Source organism: Aspergillus steynii (assembly GCF_002849105.1).
Source record: "Aspergillus steynii IBT 23096 chromosome Unknown P170scaffold_1, whole genome shotgun sequence".
Lineage (NCBI taxonomy): Eukaryota > Fungi > Ascomycota > Eurotiomycetes > Eurotiales > Aspergillaceae > Aspergillus > Aspergillus steynii.
Window position 1 is genome coordinate 2,500,371 of NW_020194398.1, and position 21,444 is coordinate 2,521,814.

Genomic DNA, 21,444 nt, shown 5'->3' on the forward strand with positions numbered 1-21,444 from the left:
CATGGGGAAGCTTGAACATTGTAGCTGTCAATATTGCAGAGGTGGTTTGGTTTATGTTCCAGTGCATTGCATGGGGAAGGCGCATTGGCGTTGTGTTTATAGTTGTTGGGTATCCTCCCACTGCCCTGGGTACTGGATATGAAGACGGGGGTTCTTTCCCGAGAATTCCCCTGTCTGATTCTAAAAATGAGAACTGTTCTCTGGCACCAGCTAAAAAAGACTCGGTCTGTTCCGACGTAGACTCCCAGTTTGACTCGAGACATGCTTGGCTCGGCGTGGCTTAAAGCGGCGACGGGTGGAGCACCGCGGGATTCTCTCTCGTGCCCTTCCGTCCCGGCGCTCTTCTACTCCGTACTTCCGCAGACCACCATGGCCTGGTGTTAGCAGCCCAATTCACTGGACCTCTGCTACCGGCTGTCTTACTCTTGTTTTGGTTCCTGGTCGCTCTCCATACGGCATTGCCCTGCATTCGGTATGAGGGCGGTGCTCCGCGCTCCGCTGCGGGCATCCAATTTTGATCCCGCAACGGCCATCCGATACTCGGCTTCTTCTTCTTCCTCTAGCCATTCGTTGCTGCAACCGCGAGCCCCTTCGATACTTCGCAAGGCGATTTCCTCATCTGCGCAAGGGTCACGAGGATCATACCGATCCCGCGTTCCAGGACCGATCAGACCCTTTGCGTCACACGCTCCTTTCTCCTCGAAAACGTCGCCTTTGTTAGAAAATGCCGGTAGTAATGCCGGGAAAGACACGGGTTCGGGTCAATCGCAGAAGAAATTCATAAAATATGTGGTCTTGGGGGGAACGCTGGTCGTCGGAGCAGTGGTATTCTCGGATGACGCTCAGCATATCTACCGCGCCGCGCAGAGAACGGGGAGGGTTGTCGGCACATTAGCGGTGTGTATCAACGAGTAAGTTGGAGATAACTTTGTGCTTTATCACTTGGCTCTTGTGTCCGCTCACATATGTTTGCGTCCGTCAGTTACCGAGTCACCCTCAAGCAAGAAACCTCATCGCCCGAAGAACGGAGTGAAAACATCCGGGCTTGCCACAAACGATGCGCCGAACGAACCCTGCGTGTTCTCGAGAAGAACGGCTCCATATTTATCAAGCTAGGGCAGCACCTGAGTAGCATGGGTTATCTGCTTCCATTGGAGTGGACGACGACCTTTGTTCCGCTGCAAGACAAGTGCCCCGTTTCGTCGATCGAATCCATCGAAGAGATGTTTGTGGCGGACACGGGCCGCCGCGTTGACGAGCTCTTCTCTTCCTTTGATTCGGAGCCCATCGGTGCTGCATCTCTTGCCCAGGTTCACGTTGGTACGCTGAAGGAGACTGGCCAGAAAGTCGCGGTGAAGGTGCAACATCCGGCGTTGGCGGAATGGGTCCCCTTGGACCTCGCGTTGACTCGGTTCACTTTCTCGATGCTGAAACGCTTCTTCCCCGAGTACGACCTGGAATGGCTGTCGAAAGAAATGGATTTCTCATTGCCGCAAGAACTGGACTTCCGCATGGAGGCGGACAATGCTACGAGGGCGAGCGAGTACTTCAAGGAGCATTCGGATGCCCCATTGGTTATTCCGGGTGGTACGTCAACTTGTTCATTTGCGTTGCATCTGTCTGATTTATGCTAATACCGCTTTAGTTATGTGGGCTCAAAAACGGATCCTCGTGATGGAATTCATCTCTGGTAACCGGCCTGATGACCTGGAGTTCCTGGACTCCAACCACATCAACCGGGACGAAGTTTCCGCGACACTGGCCCATATCTTTAACGAGATGATCTTCGGGGACAATGCTCCTTTGCACTGTGATCCTCACGGCGGAAACATTGCCATCCGGAAGAACTCCAAACGGCGTCACGGCTTCGAAATCATCCTCTATGATCATGGCCTCTACCGCGATATCCCTCGCGAATTACGCCGGAACTATGCCAAGATGTGGCTGGCCGTCATCGAAGCGGACGAAGGGCGCATGCGTGAGTATGCACGCAAGGTGGCAGGCATCACCGACGAGCAATTCCCCCTCTTTGCCAGCGCCATCACCGGTCGAGACTACACCAAGGTAACGAATAAAGACATCGTCACTCAACGCACCGACTCAGAGCGAGAGAGCATGTCCGGCGCACTGAGCGAGGGCATGTTGCAGCAGTTGGTCGAATTGCTCGGCCAGGTTCCCAGGATTATCCTTTTGATTCTCAAGACCAACGACCTCAGTAAGTCCATTCTATAACCACCCCTCTTGTTTGTACCCTATTCTAACATCGACTTCTAGCCCGCAGCCTCGACGAAAACCTTCACACCCGACAGGGACCCGTCCGCACCTTTTTGATCCTCGCTCGCTACGCCACCCGCACGGTGTTCGAGGAACAAATGGAGTCGATCAACGAGACGGGCGGGATCCTGCGTGTCAGGAACTTCTTCCGATTCCTCTGTGCATGGACCGGGTTCCTTCGCGTCGAGCTGAAGCTGTCCGTCTACGAAACCCTGCTGTCCCTCAAGACCCGGTTTGCTCAACTCTGGTGAGATTTTAAAAGCTGGAAATGGTAATAGGCCCAACACAATCATTACCATCCCTTCCTTCTGAGCTTCGCAAAAGCCTTGTACATCCCCTTGTTTCTGTTGCTTTTTCCCTCCATCCTTTTTCCCCTCCTCCTTTTTGGTATGATTTGATAGAACGGCACGGGTGGGTAAATCTGTGCATCAGATGGCGTTTATTTATTACTGTCACCTTTTTTTTGGCCCCTACCCCTGACATCCTGTTTGTTCTTAATATATTATTTTCTCTGTTTTTCCGGTTTCATAAAATGTGTGTACTTATATAGAAATACAGGTCGGCAGAATCGCGACTGTGTGAATAGACGGATAGATCAAGAGCTTAAATAGGATTTGTTCGGATTAAAACAGTCAGATGAATTTAAATGAAAGTATCTAGAGACAATATCGCAAGTCAAGCACAACCACGCCAGGTATCACAGGAACACTGCACGCAAGCAAGGGCATTCAATTGAAGAACTATCGCAGGCAAACAAATATCAAGCTATATCACAAAGCCCTTTTCTTTCCGTCTCGCCTTGCCTTGTCTTGTCAATCTGCCAGCGTGAAGTATTAAAAAAAAAAAAAAAAGAAAAAAAAAAATCTCGAAGAGAATGGTAAGTGAAAGAAAAAATCTGTACATCATTCGAGGGAAAAAATAAACAATTCCAATCTGAATTTGGAACAATCAAAGAAGAAATTCAACACAATCAGGGAATCATATTTGGTATCGCCTTGTTGCTTTCACCATGGTGTCTTTTGGTGCATGTTTTTGGTAAGATTTGAGAATTTCAATCCTTTTTTTGTAGGGTTTTTGTTATAATTATTTCTTCATTTTACAGGCTAGCGGAAGCACCGCCGGTCTTCTCAACCTCAACCTCGACCTGAGGCATGGAGGCACCGGTGCCGCCGAGGTCGGTCGAGCGAGCCTTGGGGTTCTTGGTGTAGTAGTCCGAGATGGCCGACTTGATAGCATCCTCGGCAAGCATGGAGCAGTGCACTGGATAAGTTCACGATTAGCCACCATATCTAATCTGGGTAGAAGGAAGATATAGAACTTACGCTTCACGGGAGGAAGGCACAATTCCTTAGCAATGTCGGTGTTGCGGACCTTGCCGGCTTCCTCGAGGGTCATACCACGCACCAACTCGGTGAGGTAGGAAGAGCTAGCGATGGCGCTACCGCAGCCGAAAGTCTTGAACTTGACGTCGCTGATCGTGTTCGTGTCCTTGTCGACGCGGATCTGAAGCTTCATCACGTCACCGCAGGCCGGGGCACCGACGAGGCCGCTGCCGACGTCCTCGTTGACCTTCATGGATCCGGCATTCCGCGGGTTGTTGTAGTGGTCTAGCAGTGCTGAGACGGTCAGTATTTTCCTCGAGGATCTTTTTCGTTTTCAAGAGGGTTGGAGAAATTCGGGGTTCGATGGACTGTCGGTGGCAACGCGTCCACGAATCCCTTGACGGGCGACCGGGGCGACTTATCTTTCTCATGGTAGCCTCTTCGCTGGGGGGCAGGAGATGCGCGGAAGATGGGCTGCTGCGTTTGCAGGCCGGACAGGGCCGGTGTGATACGAGGCGACACGAGAGTGCCGACAGAGCGAGGGGCGACTGTGACGAGACGACGGAACATGGTGATTGATGTGATTAGGAGAGGAGATTAGGGCGGTGTATTGGCGAGGAATAAAATGAAAAAGCCGTGAGAGGCGATGGTGGGTATCAGGAGGTGAGATGGTTGTTAGAAAGAGGAAGAAAAAAACGGCGAAGGGGGAGGAAGAGATGGCCGAGGGATGGTTAGTAACGCCGGTTGTGATGTCGATGAAAGATCGATCGAATTCATTCATTGATTGATTATTCGGCGCCCGTCGCCGGCGCTAAGCCGCTTTCGGAAACCCCGTTGCCTCCGCGGGTCCGGCCTCGGAGATGACGTTAACCCGAGCTCAGAGTCCGGTTCTCTGCGGGCAGGGAATGGTTCTGATTCGAGAGCATGGAGACACATTACAGAGTATGAATGCTTCTCATCCAGCACATCGGCCTTCTCCAAGAATCCCCCTCGGCCACGTCGTGCTACAGCGGATCGCAATTGGGGGGGGGCAGACGGAGTCTCCGAGGAAAACGACGGCGGATGACTAACGGGCCAGCAGTCCAGCCCCGGCGGTTCGTACGAAACGTCGCTTACCCGATCCACGGCAGTTGCATCCCTGTCGCAACCAACGGGAACGCCGCCGGACAGTAACGCGCCGTGTAATCAATACCTTATCTTCCGCCGCCTCGTCGCCCTCCATCTGATAACCTCGCGTCACGGGATCCCCTCCGGACGCTGTACACCGGGCATCATGTCCAAGAAGACCCTGGGTCGAACGTCGGGCGTAAGTGGGTTTCCATTTAATTCCATTTGCCCGTCTCTCTCCTCTGTCGATCCTGCATGATGCTTCTTCGTATGATGTAAACATATATACCCAGAGTTATGCATCTCTTGTGGTCGAAAGATGAATTGACCCCAGCTCCAGTCGCTCAATGCCCCCATAGCCGCCTTCACCATGGCCATCCTCCTCACTACCTACTGCGTCACCTCCATCAACAGTGCACGTCGTGAAGCCCAGGTCTCCGCGGCGAATCCTACCCCGACATCCCGTCCGAGAGCTCCGACGGACAGGAACGACCAGCCTGCCTGGGTTCGCCAGGCTCTCGAAGAAAGTCGAGAGTCCGAGCAAAGAAAAGGCTCTTAAACCGAGATGCAGGTATATCCTTTTGGAACTTACTATGTTCGACTTGTAACTACTCAACTACTGCGATGAGCATGCATCTGTGGAGTTTGTTTTTTTGGAGCCTTGGTATTGCGACAAATCGTGTCAAGAATTCTATTATCATGTCTACTACCTAGCAACAGAGCGGAATGTGTTCCTCCGTCAGGAATCCCGGAGACCTAGTAAATCAATGTTAGCAATGGACATTGCATATAAAACAACCGATGAATCAAGTCAGGTCGCAGTCAGTCCACGATCAGAATTTTCAGTGTATTGTAATAGTCATATCCGGCCCTTGAGGAACCGGATCTACCATTAAAAAAAAGTTCATCTTGTGGAATGGAGGGGCAATGGGAAAAAGGAATGGAAAATAACAGTACCTTTCTTGTTTTTCTCCCATTGGGTGGGTGGTTGGGTTCTACAGCAGAGCAACAGGTAACCAGAAAGGGGAAAAAGACCCCTGCCCAGAAAGATGCACCAGGTCAGAACGCGGACGAAGATGACGAACTCAGAGCATCTGATTGACTGCGTCAGGTCGAAGGATCTTCAATGTTTTCATCACCGTTCCACCGACTTGTTCGTTGTCAGGAAGTTTAAAAGGGGAAATCCAAAAACTGGAAAATTCGACTTTGTGGGTGTGTCACGTGTTTCGCGACTGACATCATCCCAGGCCGACACGGCTGCGTCCTGAGGCATCCCACCGGTACGTCGCATTGGAGACCCGCTATCGTTAGTCACTCCAGAAGTGCCACTCTTTGATAAATAGACATATCAAACATTTACATTGGTCCTGATTGTAGCTGCTGGGATGTCGAGAAGCCCTGAAGGCAGTAGGTATAAATGGAATGGATGTATGTACATTGCGAAAGCAAGTAAAAACCGAGTCAAAAGCAACGCTCAGAAAAACATAAGTCTTTCGCCGGGTAAAGAAGCCCACCGCATGACAGATGAAATTAGGAAATAAAAGATCTTCACATGTCAGAAAAATGCCTGACCACTCTAGTGTTAACGCCATGGTCCGATCACCATCGATGCCGATAAATGTTCGTTCAGCCGAGGCCGTTCCATGACCGGTTATGTAAACAACAGGCAAGTGAGTAGCTGGTCAACGGGTGTCAGAAGCGCAATAGGACAGGATGCAAAACAAGAAAATAGAAAGAAATATCTATAGAGCGCCTCCTCGCCGGGTACAGAGAGCGCAGGCCTTGTGAATCGTGGAAAGGTTGCTGACGTATTTTGCGTCGGCCGCCAAACAAGCCTCCGGGCCGGTTGAAGACGCCCTTCTCGTCCAATTATATTCCAACTGGATCTTCTGGCGTCTCCTCCTCCAATTTCCGCTTCAACGACCCTTCGTGCTGAAGGTTGCCGATGAGTTTGCGAAGATATTCATATGTTAGCATTGTGGTCATGGCAGCCGGAACGGCTCGGAATAGATTGGTGCCGATCCCGGAATAGAATGCGCGCCATCCTTCTTCTTTCAGAATGGTCTGGCATGTACGGACAATCCCTGTATATCGGGGTCGGTTAGGCATGCCATCAGACGATGCGGCACCCGGAGGCCTACCACGGTCCTGGGGGTGGTCCAGTCCGCCACGGAATGCAATCTCCTCGGGCGATGGCGCAGGCGAGGTCCTTTGCTGGGTTTGTAGCCTGGTCCGTAGTACCTCGTGGGGGTATGTCACGGTGCTCGCGCATATCTTGCTTAGGAACGTAGCAAAGGATATTCCGATCCAGTGGGAGCTTCCATTGTCGGGATGCTCTCCGATTCCATAGCCAGTCAGAGCCATTTTCAGATACTCGTACAGCGGGAATTGGATGGCCACGTGCGTCAGTCCTAGCAAGGCGGGTGAAAGTCCGGAGTAGAATGAACGGATTCCCTCGGTCCTATACATTTTGCGAGCCGCGTCCCACGTGCCAGAATATTGCCATGGGGCCCGGAAACCCTCGCTATTAGATTTGGTACTCTGGGACATGAGTCGTGTTTTGATCACCCAGATTGGATTGGTTGCTATCGTGGAGCAAGCACCAGCCGATATGGAAGCATAACCTCTCGAGAGCCACCAGCTATCTGTATGGTGTGTGAAGTTTAGCGAAACATTATCTCAAGCGGGGGGGGGGGAAGCGTAAAACTTAACTCACCGGTAGATTCATAAAAGTATTCCCGAGACCGGTCATACACTGCTAGATAGACGGCCCACGTGGGCAAATATCCAAGCAGCATGGGGCCCAGTCCTTGGTAGAGACCTCGAATACCATCTTCTCGCCATATCATCCTGCCCGTGCCCAGCATGCCTCGGTATAGTGTTTTGGCCTCGACAACATTAGGCCCTCTTCGTGCAAACCCTCCCTGAGCCTGCAGCTTGGTCTTAATCACGTCGAGGGGACATGTTACGATTCCAGATGCCACGCCGGCACTGGCTCCGCAGAATGGCGCGATGTAGAAATCGGGAACGCGCGCAGAGAGCAGCTCGATGCGAGTGCGGAACGGACTTGATTGCGCTTCGGGAGTCACATGGAGATTGGACGACGGGGGGCCGTCGGGATGTGTAACCTGCTGCTCTTGAGAGCCATCGGCACCCTTTGAAGTGCCATGGCCTTCTGAAAACATGTTTCTGGTGTCTCTGCCAGCACTCGGATCGATTTATCTATCCGTCTTAAATGTCACGAGGGCTCCCGGACCCGAGCATATCGGTGCTCGTTCCGGAACCCAAAAGAATCTGCTTTGATCGCGGTGGGTCGGATTCCGTCGTTCGGAGCACTCGTAGATTGAAATCAGGGGACGCAGGAAGGATTGAAATGGCGTGCTGGGTATTCCGATGCTGCCGGATCGTCTAACAGTTTGACGTTACCCTATCTGAAGCACAGACGGGGCGGGGTCTTGTGAAAGCAGCTCGGCTCCTCGACAGGAGCTAAAAAGACAAGGGAGGATGATTCAGCGGATGATGACCCCCATACCTAGGAATAAGGACAGTGGCAATCGAGAAAGGTTGATTCCCCAAGGGATCAAATCTGTTGGAAGCACCGGGGAGGAATGCGAACACGGGACAGCGCGGAGGATTGTGGACGAGATGAATCCAAGTTACGAGAGTCTCTGTCGGTCAGGTGGAGAGCGAATCCACCCCGGCTCCAAGCGCATGGCGGCCTGAGGCATCTCCGGTCGCTCCGGTCACGTGCAGCGTCGGGGCGGGCAGGGTGGGCTGGTGCCTGAGGCCGCCCAGATCGGATGTTTTTGGGCAAGTCAGCCGTCGAACCTCCGTTTTGCACAATCTCCAACGTCGGGCCAACTCTCGCTCAGCTTGACTGACACTCCGCGAACCCTCCTCCCACACCCTCCCGTCAATTGGATCCAGAACGTCTCCCTCGGGAACCATCCACCATGTCCGCTCCTTCTCTCACCAGCTACATCGTCAAGCGCCCCTGGCTCAAGCGCTGGATGACGCCGATTGCCAATTGGTACACCGACGCTGCCGGCTACCGGAAACTCGGGTTGAGGTAAGCGCTCATCCCTTCACGATTTCCAAGGTCGGAGGGGTCAGGTCAAACGGATATGAACATGCGATAGAGCTTGATTGCAATTGTCGGCTCTTTTTTTTTTCTTGTTCGGCCTCCGTCCCATATCCCGATCGACGCCTGTCCGCGGATCAATTTTTATACCTTGACCCCCAAAGGAAAAAAAGAAGCAACGGCACTGACAGTGACAAGGGTCGATGACTTGATCCCCGAGGAGAGCGAGACCGTCCAGACCGCCCTCAAGCGTCTTCCTCCCAAGGAGGCCTACGACCGTGTTTTCCGTATCCGCAGAGCTTTCCAGGTTAGAACCTATCCATCGTGATTGCGGAAGTAGCCAGCGATCTAACACTACTCATCAATCAGTGCTCTGTCTCTCACACCCTTCTTCCCGCTGCTGAGCAGACCAAGCCGAGTGAGGTGAGTTTGGATTTCGTATAATTTCGCCTACCAACCGTCCCCGTACCTCCGCAAAAGCCATCGGCCAATCCCATGAGCCGGATTTGTCAACTGATGCACGCCCCATATCCGATCGATCCAATGCCTCGAAAGGGCATTGGGGACCACTCTGGCGGTTATTCAAGGAAGTCGGAGCTGATATTAAATCGATAGGACGTCGAATACCTGAGCCCCATCATCCGCGAAATCGAGAAGGAGCAGAAGGAGCGTGCCGACCTCGACAACCTCGTCGTCAAGCGGTAAATGCCTACCTCAAATATCGCTGTCGAGAAATACCAATAGGAGCGGCATGGCAATAGACCGGTGGGATAGAGACAATGAGGGGATATTGGCCTTTGCGCGCCGCTGCGATGGACCTGTGCTGGAAGTTAATTGGTTTTGATACGTTTGATCACGTGTACTGATACTGTACAAATTCCTTTATCTCGATTTTGTTGACCATTACTTCTCTTCCCGTTAATCTCGAAAAGTAATCCGGTGGCACGAAATGAGGATACCTGGCTTGTGTGGAGGCAAGGCATACTGGCGCTGTTCCAATGCCCAACCTCAAGGTCACAGTAGTTTGGTGCTGGCATTTCTGCACGTGCTGGCATTCCTGCGTGCAGAAATGCCAGGTCATATATGCAGTTTGCTACCTAGGCGGCCAAGGGCGTGTTATCCAACGCTGTCATATAATACATGTTATACCAATCAAATGAAGGAACCCCTATCGACTCCAATAGAAAACAAAGGAAGAGATGAGATGCTCTCACTTTTTTAAGGGTTCAGTACGGCAATATCTACGTTCTCTATCCGCCACATGTACCACATGAAAAGGCTCCTACGTGTCCATGTAAGACTGGTGGCCCTTTGCCTTTGCTATAGGCCAGGAAAGGGGCACGTACCTATACGGGGCGAATTTTGCTGCCAACTCCAGCATGTCTTTCTCGGCCATATACTTGAACTTACCGCCTCCCTTGGCCTTGAGCTTGTTCACGTCCTTGCCCACGAACGCGGCACAGCCCCTCCTGTTTGCGAGGTCAGTCAGTATATTGCCAGATCTTAGTGCATCGCAACCACTGTGTGGGTGCTGTCGAGCTTAGAATACGATGGATCAGCTTACTGCACACCAAGATCGCCGGTAGAGAAGACATCGATTCGCTTCAGGGCGAAGCAGGCGAACATCTCGACGGACCACTGGCCCAGGCCTCGAACAGCAGTCAATCTCTTGAGGAGTTCCTCGTCGCTGGCGTTCAGCAGCATCCGCGCACTGAGTTCCCCGTCTGCAAACTTCTGCGATAGGCCTTGGATGTATTCGGCTTTCCGCTGGGAGAGACCCGCTGTCCGCAGCGTGGGAATATCAAACTGGATGATCTCCTCCGGCGTTGGAAATCGATTCCCCGCTTTTGCGTCGTCTCCATCGCTCTTCTCGTTAAACAACGCTACGAATTTATCGCGGATAGACTTGGCTGCGGCGCCCGACACCTGCTGACCGATTATGCTGACGACCAGACTTTTAAACGGATCGATCTCCTCGGCCAGTCCCCCTGGCGAGAAGAGCGGGCATGGGTGCTGCTTGATCACGGGTTCGAGTCGCGGATCTGCAGCGATCAAGTGCGCGATGGCTTGTTCCAAGAGCGTCCCAGTCGTGGCTGTCGGGCGCGGTCGGCCAGTCTTGCTGGGGGAGGCATCCTCGGCGCCGGGCGGGTAGGCAACCAGGGAAGACCCATGGGGCGTCAGGAGGGGGGCATTCGTTCCATGAAGCTCGACAGGTCGATCGAGGGGCGGAGGGGTAGAATGCGGCCTGTGTGTAGGGCCATTAGAAGTAGAAGACGGATCGAAGATGTTCTCGGGCGCTTGTCCGCCCGCGCCCTGCGCCGTCAAAGTCTTGCTTGGGAGGGCATCGGCCAGGGTCTTGTTCAATTTCGAGTTCCGTGCATTCTTGCTCTTTTCCGGCGCTTTTCGCGCCTTGCTCACTCCGTTGCTGCTGAGCTGAGCCCGGCTGGCTTTGTTTGTCTGGGTGCTTGGTTGCCACAGGGGCGATGCTGTCCTGCCGGGCGTTGCGCTCAAGCGAGCAGATCGCCTGAGAGCCATCATTCGGATCTATTTATATAAACTGGCCGCGTATGACGGGAGTATCTGTATATGCGTTGACGTGGATTTGATGGGTGTATGTCGATGTTTGAATGGCGGTTGGCGCTCGGCGGATGTGACACATGTCAGCGCGGATAAGTCATCCGTTGGTGCCTGTCCGTCAATAATGGAATTAACTGGGATCTATACGTCTACTTCACAGTTGAGAAGTTTCTATGCTGTAGGCTCGTATTGGACTTCGAGGTAGCCTGTCGAGTTGGCAGCGTTCGGTCTTTCTGGCATGCTCTCGATATCCATGGATAACAGCATGTATATATTGTTGGATAGCTCCGGCAAAACTTCGGCCAGTAAGATATCAGCCAGTGAAGATCTACAGGGCAACAACAGCGTAGATAATGATCACAAACAAATCGCCCACACTCTCTACGGCGTACGGAGCACTTCAAAGCCAAGTATAGCAATATGCACCAGCCGATCAAATGGTGTGGTAGTACCGGTTGGTTCTCCTCATCCCGTGGTTAGCCAACAGAAACATCATTCGTCATGTCTCACGTTCTAGCTCGGTCGCGTTGAACCTTCTCTTGCAGGGCACAGTTCAAGCTCAGTCTACGAGGTAGTGGTACACTGCACGGAGTAAGGGCATGTAAACAAAGAATTCATCGAGTGACCGGAGATCGGACAGGTCGAGTAGCACCAAGCATCCCCAGTTTGCGTCATCTACCAGACGTGGCCCACAAGTTGATTTGTTGGTCATCTATCCAAGACCCGACGACGAGGTACTCCGTAAAAGCACAGAAGGGCCTTCCTGTCAAATCGAAAAAAAAAGAGAAACAGAAAAAAAGGCCCGAAAAGGAAGCAAGTAATTAAACGGATCAGAGACTACCAGACCCCGGTGGAGATATCGTAATCTTAGAGCAGCTCAGTAGGGGTCACTAAAGAGCCAGGGACCAAATTGAATGCTATTAATACTCGGCCAGACCCGAGAGAAAAGGCCATGACAGGAGCAGAGGACCCCCATCGACAATTCCATCCCGAAGCTTCGCTCGGGATTCACGGTGGCCGTTTCTGGTTTCACATGGCCGACCGGAGAGCAGTGGGAAACCAACATTCACCCGTGGATGGGATGATAGGAGCCAAGGGGAGTCACTCGTAAGATAATAGTCTCGACTCTCGGACATCGAGCTAGTCTAGTACGGGAGTACGAAAGTAGCACCACCGACGTTAATCCACGGCGTGCAGGGATGAGTAAAATGACGATGGTCGCCCGAAACTCTGCTCTGCATGTCCATATGCAGATTTATGCGCAGTTTCGACGCCGTTACTAATGCTCCCTATCAAGCGTACAGCCACCCGAGTCTGGTGGCGTTGGGGGGAACGTGCTGCTGGTTTTGATTATCAGTACCATCAGTGCATCATTGCGGGATCCAGAAATGACATCGACACATGTAATATATCGATGATGAGCTCATGGGCCCGAGGATGAGACAATGGAGTCTGGCGAGAGACAACGATACTATATACAGCATCAATTGGCAGCGACCGTAATTAGCACGGAGGAGAAAGAAACCCCGAAATAATTGCAACGGATAGTTGTGGAGTATGCGACGGGGCACCCACCCCGGTGGAGAGATAAGTGAGCAACTCTAAACTGCGCAAGCGATCAATTCATATTATTATTCATAATCAGAATGCTAAGCATTCATCCCGGCGAAGGAGTGCAAATTTCGACCTCGAGCCGATGTCACAGGGTCTCGTCGCGGCTGAACTCCTTACCTATCTCTTACCTGTCTTCCGCAACGGCCGCCCTTGGAGTGCTTGATTCTATTTTCATGAACCAGCCGATGAATCTCGCACCCTCGCGTTGATGTGATCATGACGCCTCGCCACTTTGCAGGCAGCCGATTCTCCTATTCTCCGACGAAGGGAGGCAAGGACCTGAAGGCGACCAATTCCAGCAAGTTGCGAGTCGATATCGACAGTCCGGGCAAGAGAAGAGGACCATTTCAGGAGCTCGCGATGGGTCCGCCGGGTGGGCCTGCGGTATGGTATGTAACGCCGTGACCAGAGCATACCGCGGTATTACGCAGCACGTGACCTACAGTACTTGGCCGTAACTTTGCCACTTTATTATTATCTCGGCGAGAGGGGAAAGTGCCTTCCTAGTTCTGTCGGTCCATGGTCCTGGTCGGATCCAAACTCAATTCGCCGCCATGCCCTCGCACACAATCAGTATCCACGAAAGCATGTAACAGATGAAGAATGCTCGCGGCGATGCTCTCTCGCTGGCAGGTAAACAACCAGATTCCAACGTCCGCCCAAATACTCGGCTTCGCATACCGTCCCAGAGGCAGGGCCCAGAGGTCGGCTTGGAATTCCAATCGTCTCTGGACTGATCACCAGAACCCTGGAATTTTTCGGTCTTTTATTTTTATTTTTATTTCATTTTTGAAATCTTATTTCCAAATCGATTGATTTCTCGTGGGTTATTTTTGTCGTCGCAGCCTCTCGTTGGTTCATGACGACGACCATCGCATTCCGAATGCCTTTCTAGAATACCTATCAAATGGGATCAAAATGAAGGAGGACGAGCCTGCCGAAAACAGACGCCGACGGACGATCAGGCGGTCATTCTATCGAATGGCTGGACTTTCGTCAGGAATACACCAAAACCACGCTCCGTAATAGTCATGGCGATAATTCTGTCGACGAACTTCCCCGACTGGCCGAGCAGAGGAGCAGCCGCCTGGTACCAGAGTCTGGCCCCTCCTAGCGGCTGGACTAGTCGGCTGGTAGATTAATGTTGCAACCGATCTTCATGATGATCGTGGAAATTCAGCAAATCCGCCGTCGTTCACGCCAGGCACGGAATATCGTTGCTTGGTTGGTAGAGAGAGCTCCGGTACGACGGAGTCGCGAGTTACTCGACGGAGTAGGGATGCTTCGTGATGTGCGTATGGGGAGACTGCCCTACAGTCGCCGAGTCTGCAGAATTTGGGACTGCTGTTTGGAGGTGTCAACCAGGGCTTTACCGTACCCAGACAGGCCCAAGTAGACACCGTCGGACCTTACGTACTCTGGGACGGCGTCTCAAGTGTGTCAAGCAACAATTGCCATCTGTTTCAGATTGCATGAAAATGGGCAGAGAAAGGGGGGGTGTGGCCGGCGAATCAGCGGCGGGCGAAGGGCGCGGCCATTGGCGAGGTGTTACAGGATGGGGCCGACTAGCCACAACGGACTCGTTTCCGGCCAAAAGAAGGGAAAAAGAAAAACAGGATTCCTGCGTCAGCCTGCGGGATGCGCCGCGGGTTTTTTTCTTTTTCTTTTTTTCCTTATTATTTTTTTTTTACCCCCTCCGTTACTGTGGTCGACTCGGGGGAATTTGGTGAACGGAATCTTCTGCCCTTGCGAGTTCTTTGTTATTGTTATGATTGTTACGAGGTCCTAGATAACTGACGACTGAGTCCGAGGACAGGGATGCCATCCATCTGATTAATTGAAATAGGACGTAGTCAACAGTGCCTACCTGGAGGTACCTTACCTAGGTACCATAACTAAATACCTGAATACCAGGCATTACCAGCGCGTACCGTACCGTACGTCTGCCAGGCTCGCAAGGAGAAACGCCCCCAGTCTCGAAAAAGCCCAAAGCCGGTTCCACTCCTCGGGCCACGACGGTCTCCTTTCCTTGTCCTCCCTGAAAGCCTTCCTTCCCACTTCTGCTCTTTTTGCCATCCAGTCCTTCCTTTTCTCTTTCCTCTTCTCTTCATTCTTTGAGAACGTGCCTGCCTAATCCGTGCATTTCCTTGCCCAAGGTCCCGGCTGTCTTAAGCTTCCCCTTCGTTTGAAGCCGCCTCTCTTTTTCTTCCACTCGTTTATTTATCTTATTCGCTTCCACCCCTCTTCAGCTCTTTCGCTGCCATCCTGACCATATTGACTACAAAGGGCCCGTCCATCGCCCGATTATCATATCTCTTCCATCCATCATTGGTAAGTTGCGCCGATTCCCTCCCACTCTGCCACCCTTCCACCCTCGCCCAATCGAGTCGTGTTTGTTTACTACTTGGGTTGCCCCTATCACCTTCCGGTGTGCTCTCCCCCTGATGAACGTCTTGGGTTCTTGCACGCCAAGAAGAAAAAAACCTGTGCGCAGACCTCACGGTGCTAATTGGGAATTATCAACAGTAGTGCGAAATCACCTCGAACAATGGGTTTCTTCAAATATGCTCTCCCCGCCTTGATGGCGACTCAGGCCGTCTTCGCCGCCGATGGTAAGTGGCCGCGCAAACAACCTCTGGCGATGGGGCCCCGTAATTGACAATCTTACTAGACTGCGGCAGCGGCAAGACCATCTCGATTGAAAGCCAAGGCGATGCCGACAAGTACTCCAGCTGCAAGACCCTCAAGGGTGACGTTGAGGTCAGCGAGCACATCAACGGCGACCTGAACATCAACGGTGTTGAGCAGATCACCGGTAGCTTCACCGTCGACGGTGCCAACAACCTGAGCTCTCTGGCCGCCTCGAGCCTGAGCTCCATTGGTGACACCTTCAAGCTGAACGGCCTCACCACCCTCACCACCCTCAGCTTCGGTTCCCTCAACAAGGTCGGAACCGTCAAGTGGGCCGCTCTCCCTCAGCTGCAGAACCTCGACTTCAACAAGGGTATCACCGAGGCCGACGATGTCACGATCACCAACACTGGTCTGACCAACCTGGACGGTATCTCCCTGAAGACTGTCGGTACCTTCGACATCACCGAGAACCTTTCGCTCAAGACCGTCAACGTCAACAACCTGAAGAACGCCAGCGGTCTGATCAACTTCGCCGGAAACATGGACTCCTTGGAGATTGAGCTCCCCAACCTTGCCGGCGGTAGTAACATGACCTTCCGCAACGTTTCTTCCGTTTCCGTTCCCTCCCTCAAGGAGCTGACCGGTCAGCTCGGCTTCTGGGGTGACAAGTTCAAGTCCTTCGCCGCCCCCAACCTGACCGAGACCGGTGACTTGGTCTTCAACGACAACAAGAACCTTGCCAACATCAGCATGTCCAAGCTCACCAAGGTCAACGGTGGCTTCCAGATTGCCCGCAACAACAAGCTGGGCGAGATCAACTTCCCCGACCTCGAGACCGTCACCGGTGCCATTGACTTCAGCGGCAAGTTCGACGAGTAAGTTCCCCTCGAGCTCAAGAAGTCCAAAAATTGTTCATGTGCTAATCGCGTCCTTAGGGCCAAGCTTCCTTCCCTGAAGAACGTCCGTGGTGGCTTCAACATGCAGAGCACCGGTAACTTCAGCTGCAGTGCTTTCAAGAAGCTCGAGGAGGACAAGACCATCCGTGGAAAGTACGAGTGCTCCGGCAACAAGGCCCACCCCACCACCAAGGACGGCTCTTCCGGTGCCAGCGGCACTAGCAGCGGCAGCGGCTCTTCGTCCTCTTCCAGCGAGGGTGCCTCCGCCATGAACGTCGCCAACATGCCCGCCATGGGTCTGGCCGCCGTCTTCGGTGCCCTCGTCCAGTACGCTCTGTAAAGGCAGATACCAAGTTGATTGAATGTGTGTCCGTTTTTTATCTTTTTTCTCTTTTTACTTTATAAATCCCTGTTTATGGTCGTGTAGAGTCGTCTGATAACCATTGGGGCTTTTGTCCAGTACCTTGCTGTTCTTATGATAATAATTGAATCTCGTTTGAGCAAAACTCTTAATTTGGGGTTTGTCCTCGGATCCCGTTGGCGCGGAGTTTTATGCAGCGTTGAATACCCCCGGTGGACCCCTTCGCATGTCAATTTTGCCGCAACGCCCTCGATGGGGGCAGACGCAGTCCCGGTTGGACCAAAGCCAAGCTGTTTTGTTCTCGTTTGTGTGATAGACATTCCTTGCAGTTTTTACGTTTACCTGTTCATGATAGTCGTCCGTTTCAATGTCACCCTTTTCTTTTTAAACCTTGCACCACTCCTCCAGCCCCCCACGACCTAGAGAACTACGGAGTAAGAAGGACAAACCCGGGTAAGGAGCCGACGGTGGCGAGCACGGTTGACTGCACCTGATGGATCCAGTGCCAGCTGTTCACCCATGGAGCCACTGCACTCTCCAAATAGCTGGCCTTGGCGGAGACTTGAAGAAAAGCAACGGACGAAGTCATGCACGCTGTTGGACCCGAAGTGATCTCATCTCCATCGGAAGGGGGGGGCGGCGAATCTTGTACATCGCCCAACCCATCTCTTCCCATGAGGAGGGCGACGGCCCGTGAAGGGTATGTGCTTCGCACAGCAGCGCATGTCGGCCAGAACCGATCGATCAAGGTTTCTTTCCGCCCCGAGATCATGAGACGATGGTAAAATGACCAGTCAACTCCCTCGCACGAAATTGCCCTCTGGGTCTCTGCATGCATCGCCTCTCTGCCCGGATAGGGATTGCCACTTTGGAGATGGCGAAGAGACACATAGGAGCACCCGCTGCCGCGAATTTTCTCAGCCACGGCTCGCCATCAAGACGTATGGTATGCACATTGACAAATCCTGGGGCTGAGTGTGCCGCCATGAAGATACTCTCGGAGAATATACGGGCTTTGCCAGGATCGTGAACGATGAAGATCTCATACATATGTACTCATACTCAAATGGTATTCCTGGATCTATCCCTCAGGGTGGGTCAATAAATGAGCCCCATCCATCCATCCATCCGCGAATCGAGCCGGCTGGATCGCTAGTGAACGATGCTCAGATGCAGCTCTTGTGTATTTTCGACGTCGGAAATGGGGTGCCACCCGGGCGCAACAGCGGAAGCTGTGTGGCCGGGCCAAATACCCTAGGTTTTCTTAGAATGGGGTCTATTGATGCGTGGCAGGTGGATTTGGGAAGAAGGGGGACCCATTTCCACCTCATGTCCTGAGCTCCATGGGTCCATTGAAGGGAATGCAACCCCAATAGTAGGTCAGCAGGTACCTCTACCTATCGAGACGGCGGTCCGAGAGATCGGAGATGTTACAGCTGTGCCTACGGGAAGCAAAGGCCTCTCTCTGTCGGTTCTAGTCTTGCAGAGGCACGAGAGGGAAATGTATCCAAATCCTCCTGCTGCTGCTGCTCGGACCGTGAAAGCAGGCAACCAGATGGGTAGCTTTCATGTCAGATCAGTATGTACTACATGGCGCTACGGAGTACTAAAAAAATTAAAAAATTGAAAAATTGATGTCATCCCCCAACCGAGAATATCATTCACGAGAGGCCGAAGCGACACGAACTAAACTGGAACTAATTGGATCCCCGCACGCAAAGGACAGAATGGCGACGATGATCTCCAACTTTAACACGGTCTGTTTTTGTTTCTCTTACTTCGCGTGACTGGTGCTGTCGCGTCATCTCGCGTTCTATCTCTCCTTCGTTTTTTTTTTTTTTTTTTTTTTCTCTTCTTCCCCCCTCCATCCCGTTACCAATGGGGATATTTTTAGCATCCTCCTTCTCCTAGGGAGGGTAGAGAAACATTCCAAATACACGGCTGAAACTCTACGGGCAGGAGGGACTATTTGGAATGATCGTGGTGAAGATGATGGATAGATCGATGATACCTGTCGTATGCCTTGCATGAAAACGGGAGATGCGATGTGGATGCCTCAGGTTCCGTCCGTTAGGGTTTTGTCGGCACTTCCTTTCGTCAGTGGCAGCGACGCCCCATTCTCAGTCCGACGACAGGCGTCTAGGGCCTAGTGTCTAGTGTCTACGCCATGCGCGGGGAAACAGTAAAAAGAAAAGAAAGGAAAAAGAAAAAGAAAAAAGGCAGTAACGGGAGCTGGTGTGTATCAGAATTCGATCACGATCAGGACCGAGGATGCACCACCTGGTCCTTCTTTGCCTTCTCAGGGCCCAGAACTAGGGTCCAGTGGCAAGAGGGGATGGGATTCATCGATCGCATGAGCGAATTCGAATTCGGTCGACGGGGACGCCGAAAGGATAGGCTGACAAGAAACGACAGAGCAGACGACTCTATCCAGTGATCCTACACAGATGTACATCTTACTATGGAGTACTCCGTACTTACTGCCTGCATGCCCTTGCTAGGGGGGAAGGAGAGAGGAATAGAGGAGAAGAGGAGAGGAGAGGAAGGGAAGTAAAAGTGGACTAAACCTCCTCCCTAGCAAGAGAGAGAGAGAGAGAGAGAGCTCCCCTTCCAATGGACATCCAGAAGCAATGGAAACGCCAGAAAAGCAACGACCAAACCTGAAACACCGCACGAGTTGAATCCCAAACCCAACTTTTTGGATCATCCGAGGCCCATTCATTCTCCTCCTTCCCTGCAGAACTCTCTTTAGTGCTTGCAATCCTTTCCCGAATGGGGGCGTTGACGACGACCTGCGGTGGCTCCGTCGGCGTATCGCCGGGCCCCGGCAGCCGACCACAGGAAGGGAGTTTGATACAGGTTATGGAGATCTTGCATGCGTTTACCTAGCGTGCACGCAGGGCATCCCTGTCTCTTTGATCGTCTCGCCGTCTTGGGGGCGGGAGAGGGGAGAGTCCACCGTCCAGTGTTTTTGTCGTTGCGGGAAATGCATGTAGAATGCAGGTGGGCTAATATGTATGCGCTTATGCATGAGTATGTACGTTGGAGGAAAAAAGAAAAGAAAAAATGGAAAAAGAAAAAAAAAGAACGGTAGGAGGGAGAGTAAAAGGAAAATAATCAGAATTAAAAAAAAAAAGAAGGCAATGGACAGGTCGAGCGACAAGCAGCGGATGGACAACGCATTGACATCGATTGGGTTTAGGGTCGTTGCTTTGTGCGGTGGGGATTCTGATATATCATTTCGGGGCGGTTGAGCTGCGATTTATTATTGTTTTGGGTCTGGCTTCTATTTTTCTTCCCCTTTCGGTTGGTTTATTATGTCATCTTTTGTTTTGGTTTGGGATTATTGTGGTACACGCTGTCGGCAGGCCTCGATTTGCTCGGATGATAGGATTTCATCGAGTCCAGTTCGACGTGAACGTCAGTGGACACGATGTCATATTCACGATCACGCCGACCCGAGGACTCCATACATCGACCAAGCTAGAGAAGTCTACTCCGTACTAAGTCGACTACCTGCCGTGTCACCACAATCGGCCTAGAATCAATTTAATAAACTCAACCGGGCCAGGAACCGTTGGTGTGGATGGGATCCGAGGACCGTCCCAGACAATACCGCACGGATGAATGAATGGTCAGAAAGGAACCGAAGAATGACTTTGGCCTCCTCCCAAGGGAAGGGAAGCCCTTGCTATAGTTCCCCATTAAGGTTCGTACCATTTCCCTCGAGTCGTGGCCCTTCATTCGGCATTCCCGCCATCGACCGTCCGTTTGGGAAGCCCATGGGCGATTCGAGACCATGATATATCGGAAATTATCAGAAACTCGTCGACTCACAGGCCGTTCGGACATTTTCAATTGGACTGGGCTAGTCAAAAAGAAATGTGGGCAAGGCTGTACTACCTGCTTCTCTGCCTACTGCCTTTCCCCTCCCTCCCTCCCCTCCCCGTGAGTTTCATCTGCAGTAGGTGATGTCTAGTTTGGGAAGATCGTTCTATCCCTCCATTAACTCTCGTATCGCCGGTCTATCATGTAGTACGGAGTGCGTTCCTGCGGGGAACGTCGGACGATGTAACCGGAATCGTCAATAGTTCTGAGGGTCGAGTCTAGAGAACCTCAGAGAGAGAGAGAGATCAAAGTCAAACACAATCTGAAAAGGTTCGTGCCCGGATTGCGCCTCTACGTGCCGCCAGGTTGAACTGCTGCTCCCAGGAATTCAAACAGGGGTTCCTTTCGGATTTGTTTCAAGCTCTGGATCTGGCAGGGTGGAGTCGCCGATGGATGAAAGGGACTGCCAACTCATCCGCTTATGTACGTGCTATATTAAGAGCCTCCACTACTAACCGTCTGCCTGCCTAGACCGGGATCACGGCGTCGACCAGGATTCACGTCCTGTGCCACTGTTAAGTGTCAACTGCCAGCTCCGGCGTACGCAGTGCTAGGGTGTACATATGTACATCCTACGATGTAGCGTCTTCTTAGCGAAGTGTCAGCTTCCCGATCGGGTAGGACAAGCCCTAAGTCAAAGCCAACGACCACGCCGTCTAGACTCTCTCTACGCCGGGATTCACCCTACAA

The 21,444-nt window shown here is 52.3% G+C and overlaps 8 protein-coding genes across 8 annotated transcripts; 5 read left to right on the forward strand and 3 right to left on the reverse strand.

Annotated features, from left to right (window-relative positions):
* Positions 1–363: 363 nt before the first annotated feature.
* P170DRAFT_397792 (ABC1 kinase family protein) lies at positions 364–2,874 on the forward strand. The gene is made up of 4 exons (XM_024846193.1): positions 364–911; positions 983–1,587; positions 1,646–2,215; positions 2,275–2,874. The coding sequence occupies exons 1-4, from the start codon at positions 475–477 to the stop codon at positions 2,523–2,525; spliced, it is 1,863 nt and encodes a 620-aa protein (XP_024709694.1). The 5' UTR covers positions 364–474; the 3' UTR covers positions 2,526–2,874.
* A 232-nt stretch (positions 2,875–3,106) lies between these two features.
* On the reverse strand, positions 3,107–4,339 carry P170DRAFT_432030 (putative iron-sulfur cofactor synthesis protein (Isu1)). Its single transcript, XM_024848173.1, has 3 exons — positions 4,019–4,339; positions 3,597–3,887; positions 3,107–3,534 (listed from the first exon to the last, which is right to left on the reverse strand). The coding sequence occupies exons 1-3, from the start codon at positions 4,164–4,166 to the stop codon at positions 3,371–3,373; spliced, it is 603 nt and encodes a 200-aa protein (XP_024709695.1). The 5' UTR covers positions 4,167–4,339; the 3' UTR covers positions 3,107–3,370.
* Positions 4,340–4,819: 480 nt separating this feature from the next.
* Positions 4,820–5,460, forward strand: P170DRAFT_432031 (uncharacterized protein). The gene is made up of 2 exons (XM_024848174.1): positions 4,820–4,902; positions 5,044–5,460. Exons 1-2 carry the CDS (start codon positions 4,870–4,872, stop codon positions 5,260–5,262), a joined length of 252 nt encoding a protein of 83 aa, XP_024709696.1. The 5' UTR covers positions 4,820–4,869; the 3' UTR covers positions 5,263–5,460.
* Positions 5,461–6,572: 1,112 nt separating this feature from the next.
* P170DRAFT_421111 (putative mitochondrial carrier protein) lies at positions 6,573–7,888 on the reverse strand (the record flags this gene model as incomplete). The annotated part of the gene is made up of 2 exons (XM_024847342.1): positions 6,573–7,348; positions 7,420–7,888. 2 exons carry the CDS (start codon positions 7,886–7,888, stop codon positions 6,573–6,575), a joined length of 1,245 nt encoding a protein of 414 aa, XP_024709697.1.
* A 663-nt stretch (positions 7,889–8,551) lies between these two features.
* On the forward strand, positions 8,552–9,489 carry P170DRAFT_373417 (ubiquinol--cytochrome-c reductase subunit 7; the record flags this gene model as incomplete). The annotated part of the gene is made up of 4 exons (XM_024845243.1): positions 8,552–8,772; positions 8,983–9,091; positions 9,154–9,207; positions 9,400–9,489. Exons 1-4 carry the CDS (start codon positions 8,657–8,659, stop codon positions 9,487–9,489), a joined length of 369 nt encoding a protein of 122 aa, XP_024709698.1. The 5' UTR covers positions 8,552–8,656.
* A 398-nt stretch (positions 9,490–9,887) lies between these two features.
* Positions 9,888–11,424, reverse strand: alkA (DNA-3-methyladenine glycosylase II). Its single transcript, XM_024845244.1, has 3 exons — positions 10,349–11,424; positions 10,131–10,253; positions 9,888–10,066 (listed from the first exon to the last, which is right to left on the reverse strand). The coding sequence occupies exons 1-3, from the start codon at positions 11,320–11,322 to the stop codon at positions 10,003–10,005; spliced, it is 1,161 nt and encodes a 386-aa protein (XP_024709699.1). The 5' UTR covers positions 11,323–11,424; the 3' UTR covers positions 9,888–10,002.
* A 1,767-nt stretch (positions 11,425–13,191) lies between these two features.
* On the forward strand, positions 13,192–16,845 carry ecm33 (GPI-anchored protein Ecm33; the record flags this gene model as incomplete). Its single annotated transcript, XM_024852682.1, has 4 exons — positions 13,192–13,364; positions 15,502–15,587; positions 15,647–16,484; positions 16,545–16,845. 4 exons carry the CDS (start codon positions 13,192–13,194, stop codon positions 16,843–16,845), a joined length of 1,398 nt encoding a protein of 465 aa, XP_024709700.1.
* A 2,891-nt stretch (positions 16,846–19,736) lies between these two features.
* P170DRAFT_16706 (uncharacterized protein) lies at positions 19,737–20,208 on the forward strand. The gene has a single exon (XM_024842604.1). It carries the CDS (start codon positions 19,884–19,886, stop codon positions 20,118–20,120), a length of 237 nt encoding a protein of 78 aa, XP_024709701.1. The 5' UTR covers positions 19,737–19,883; the 3' UTR covers positions 20,121–20,208.
* The last annotated feature ends 1,236 nt before the right edge of the window (positions 20,209–21,444 follow it).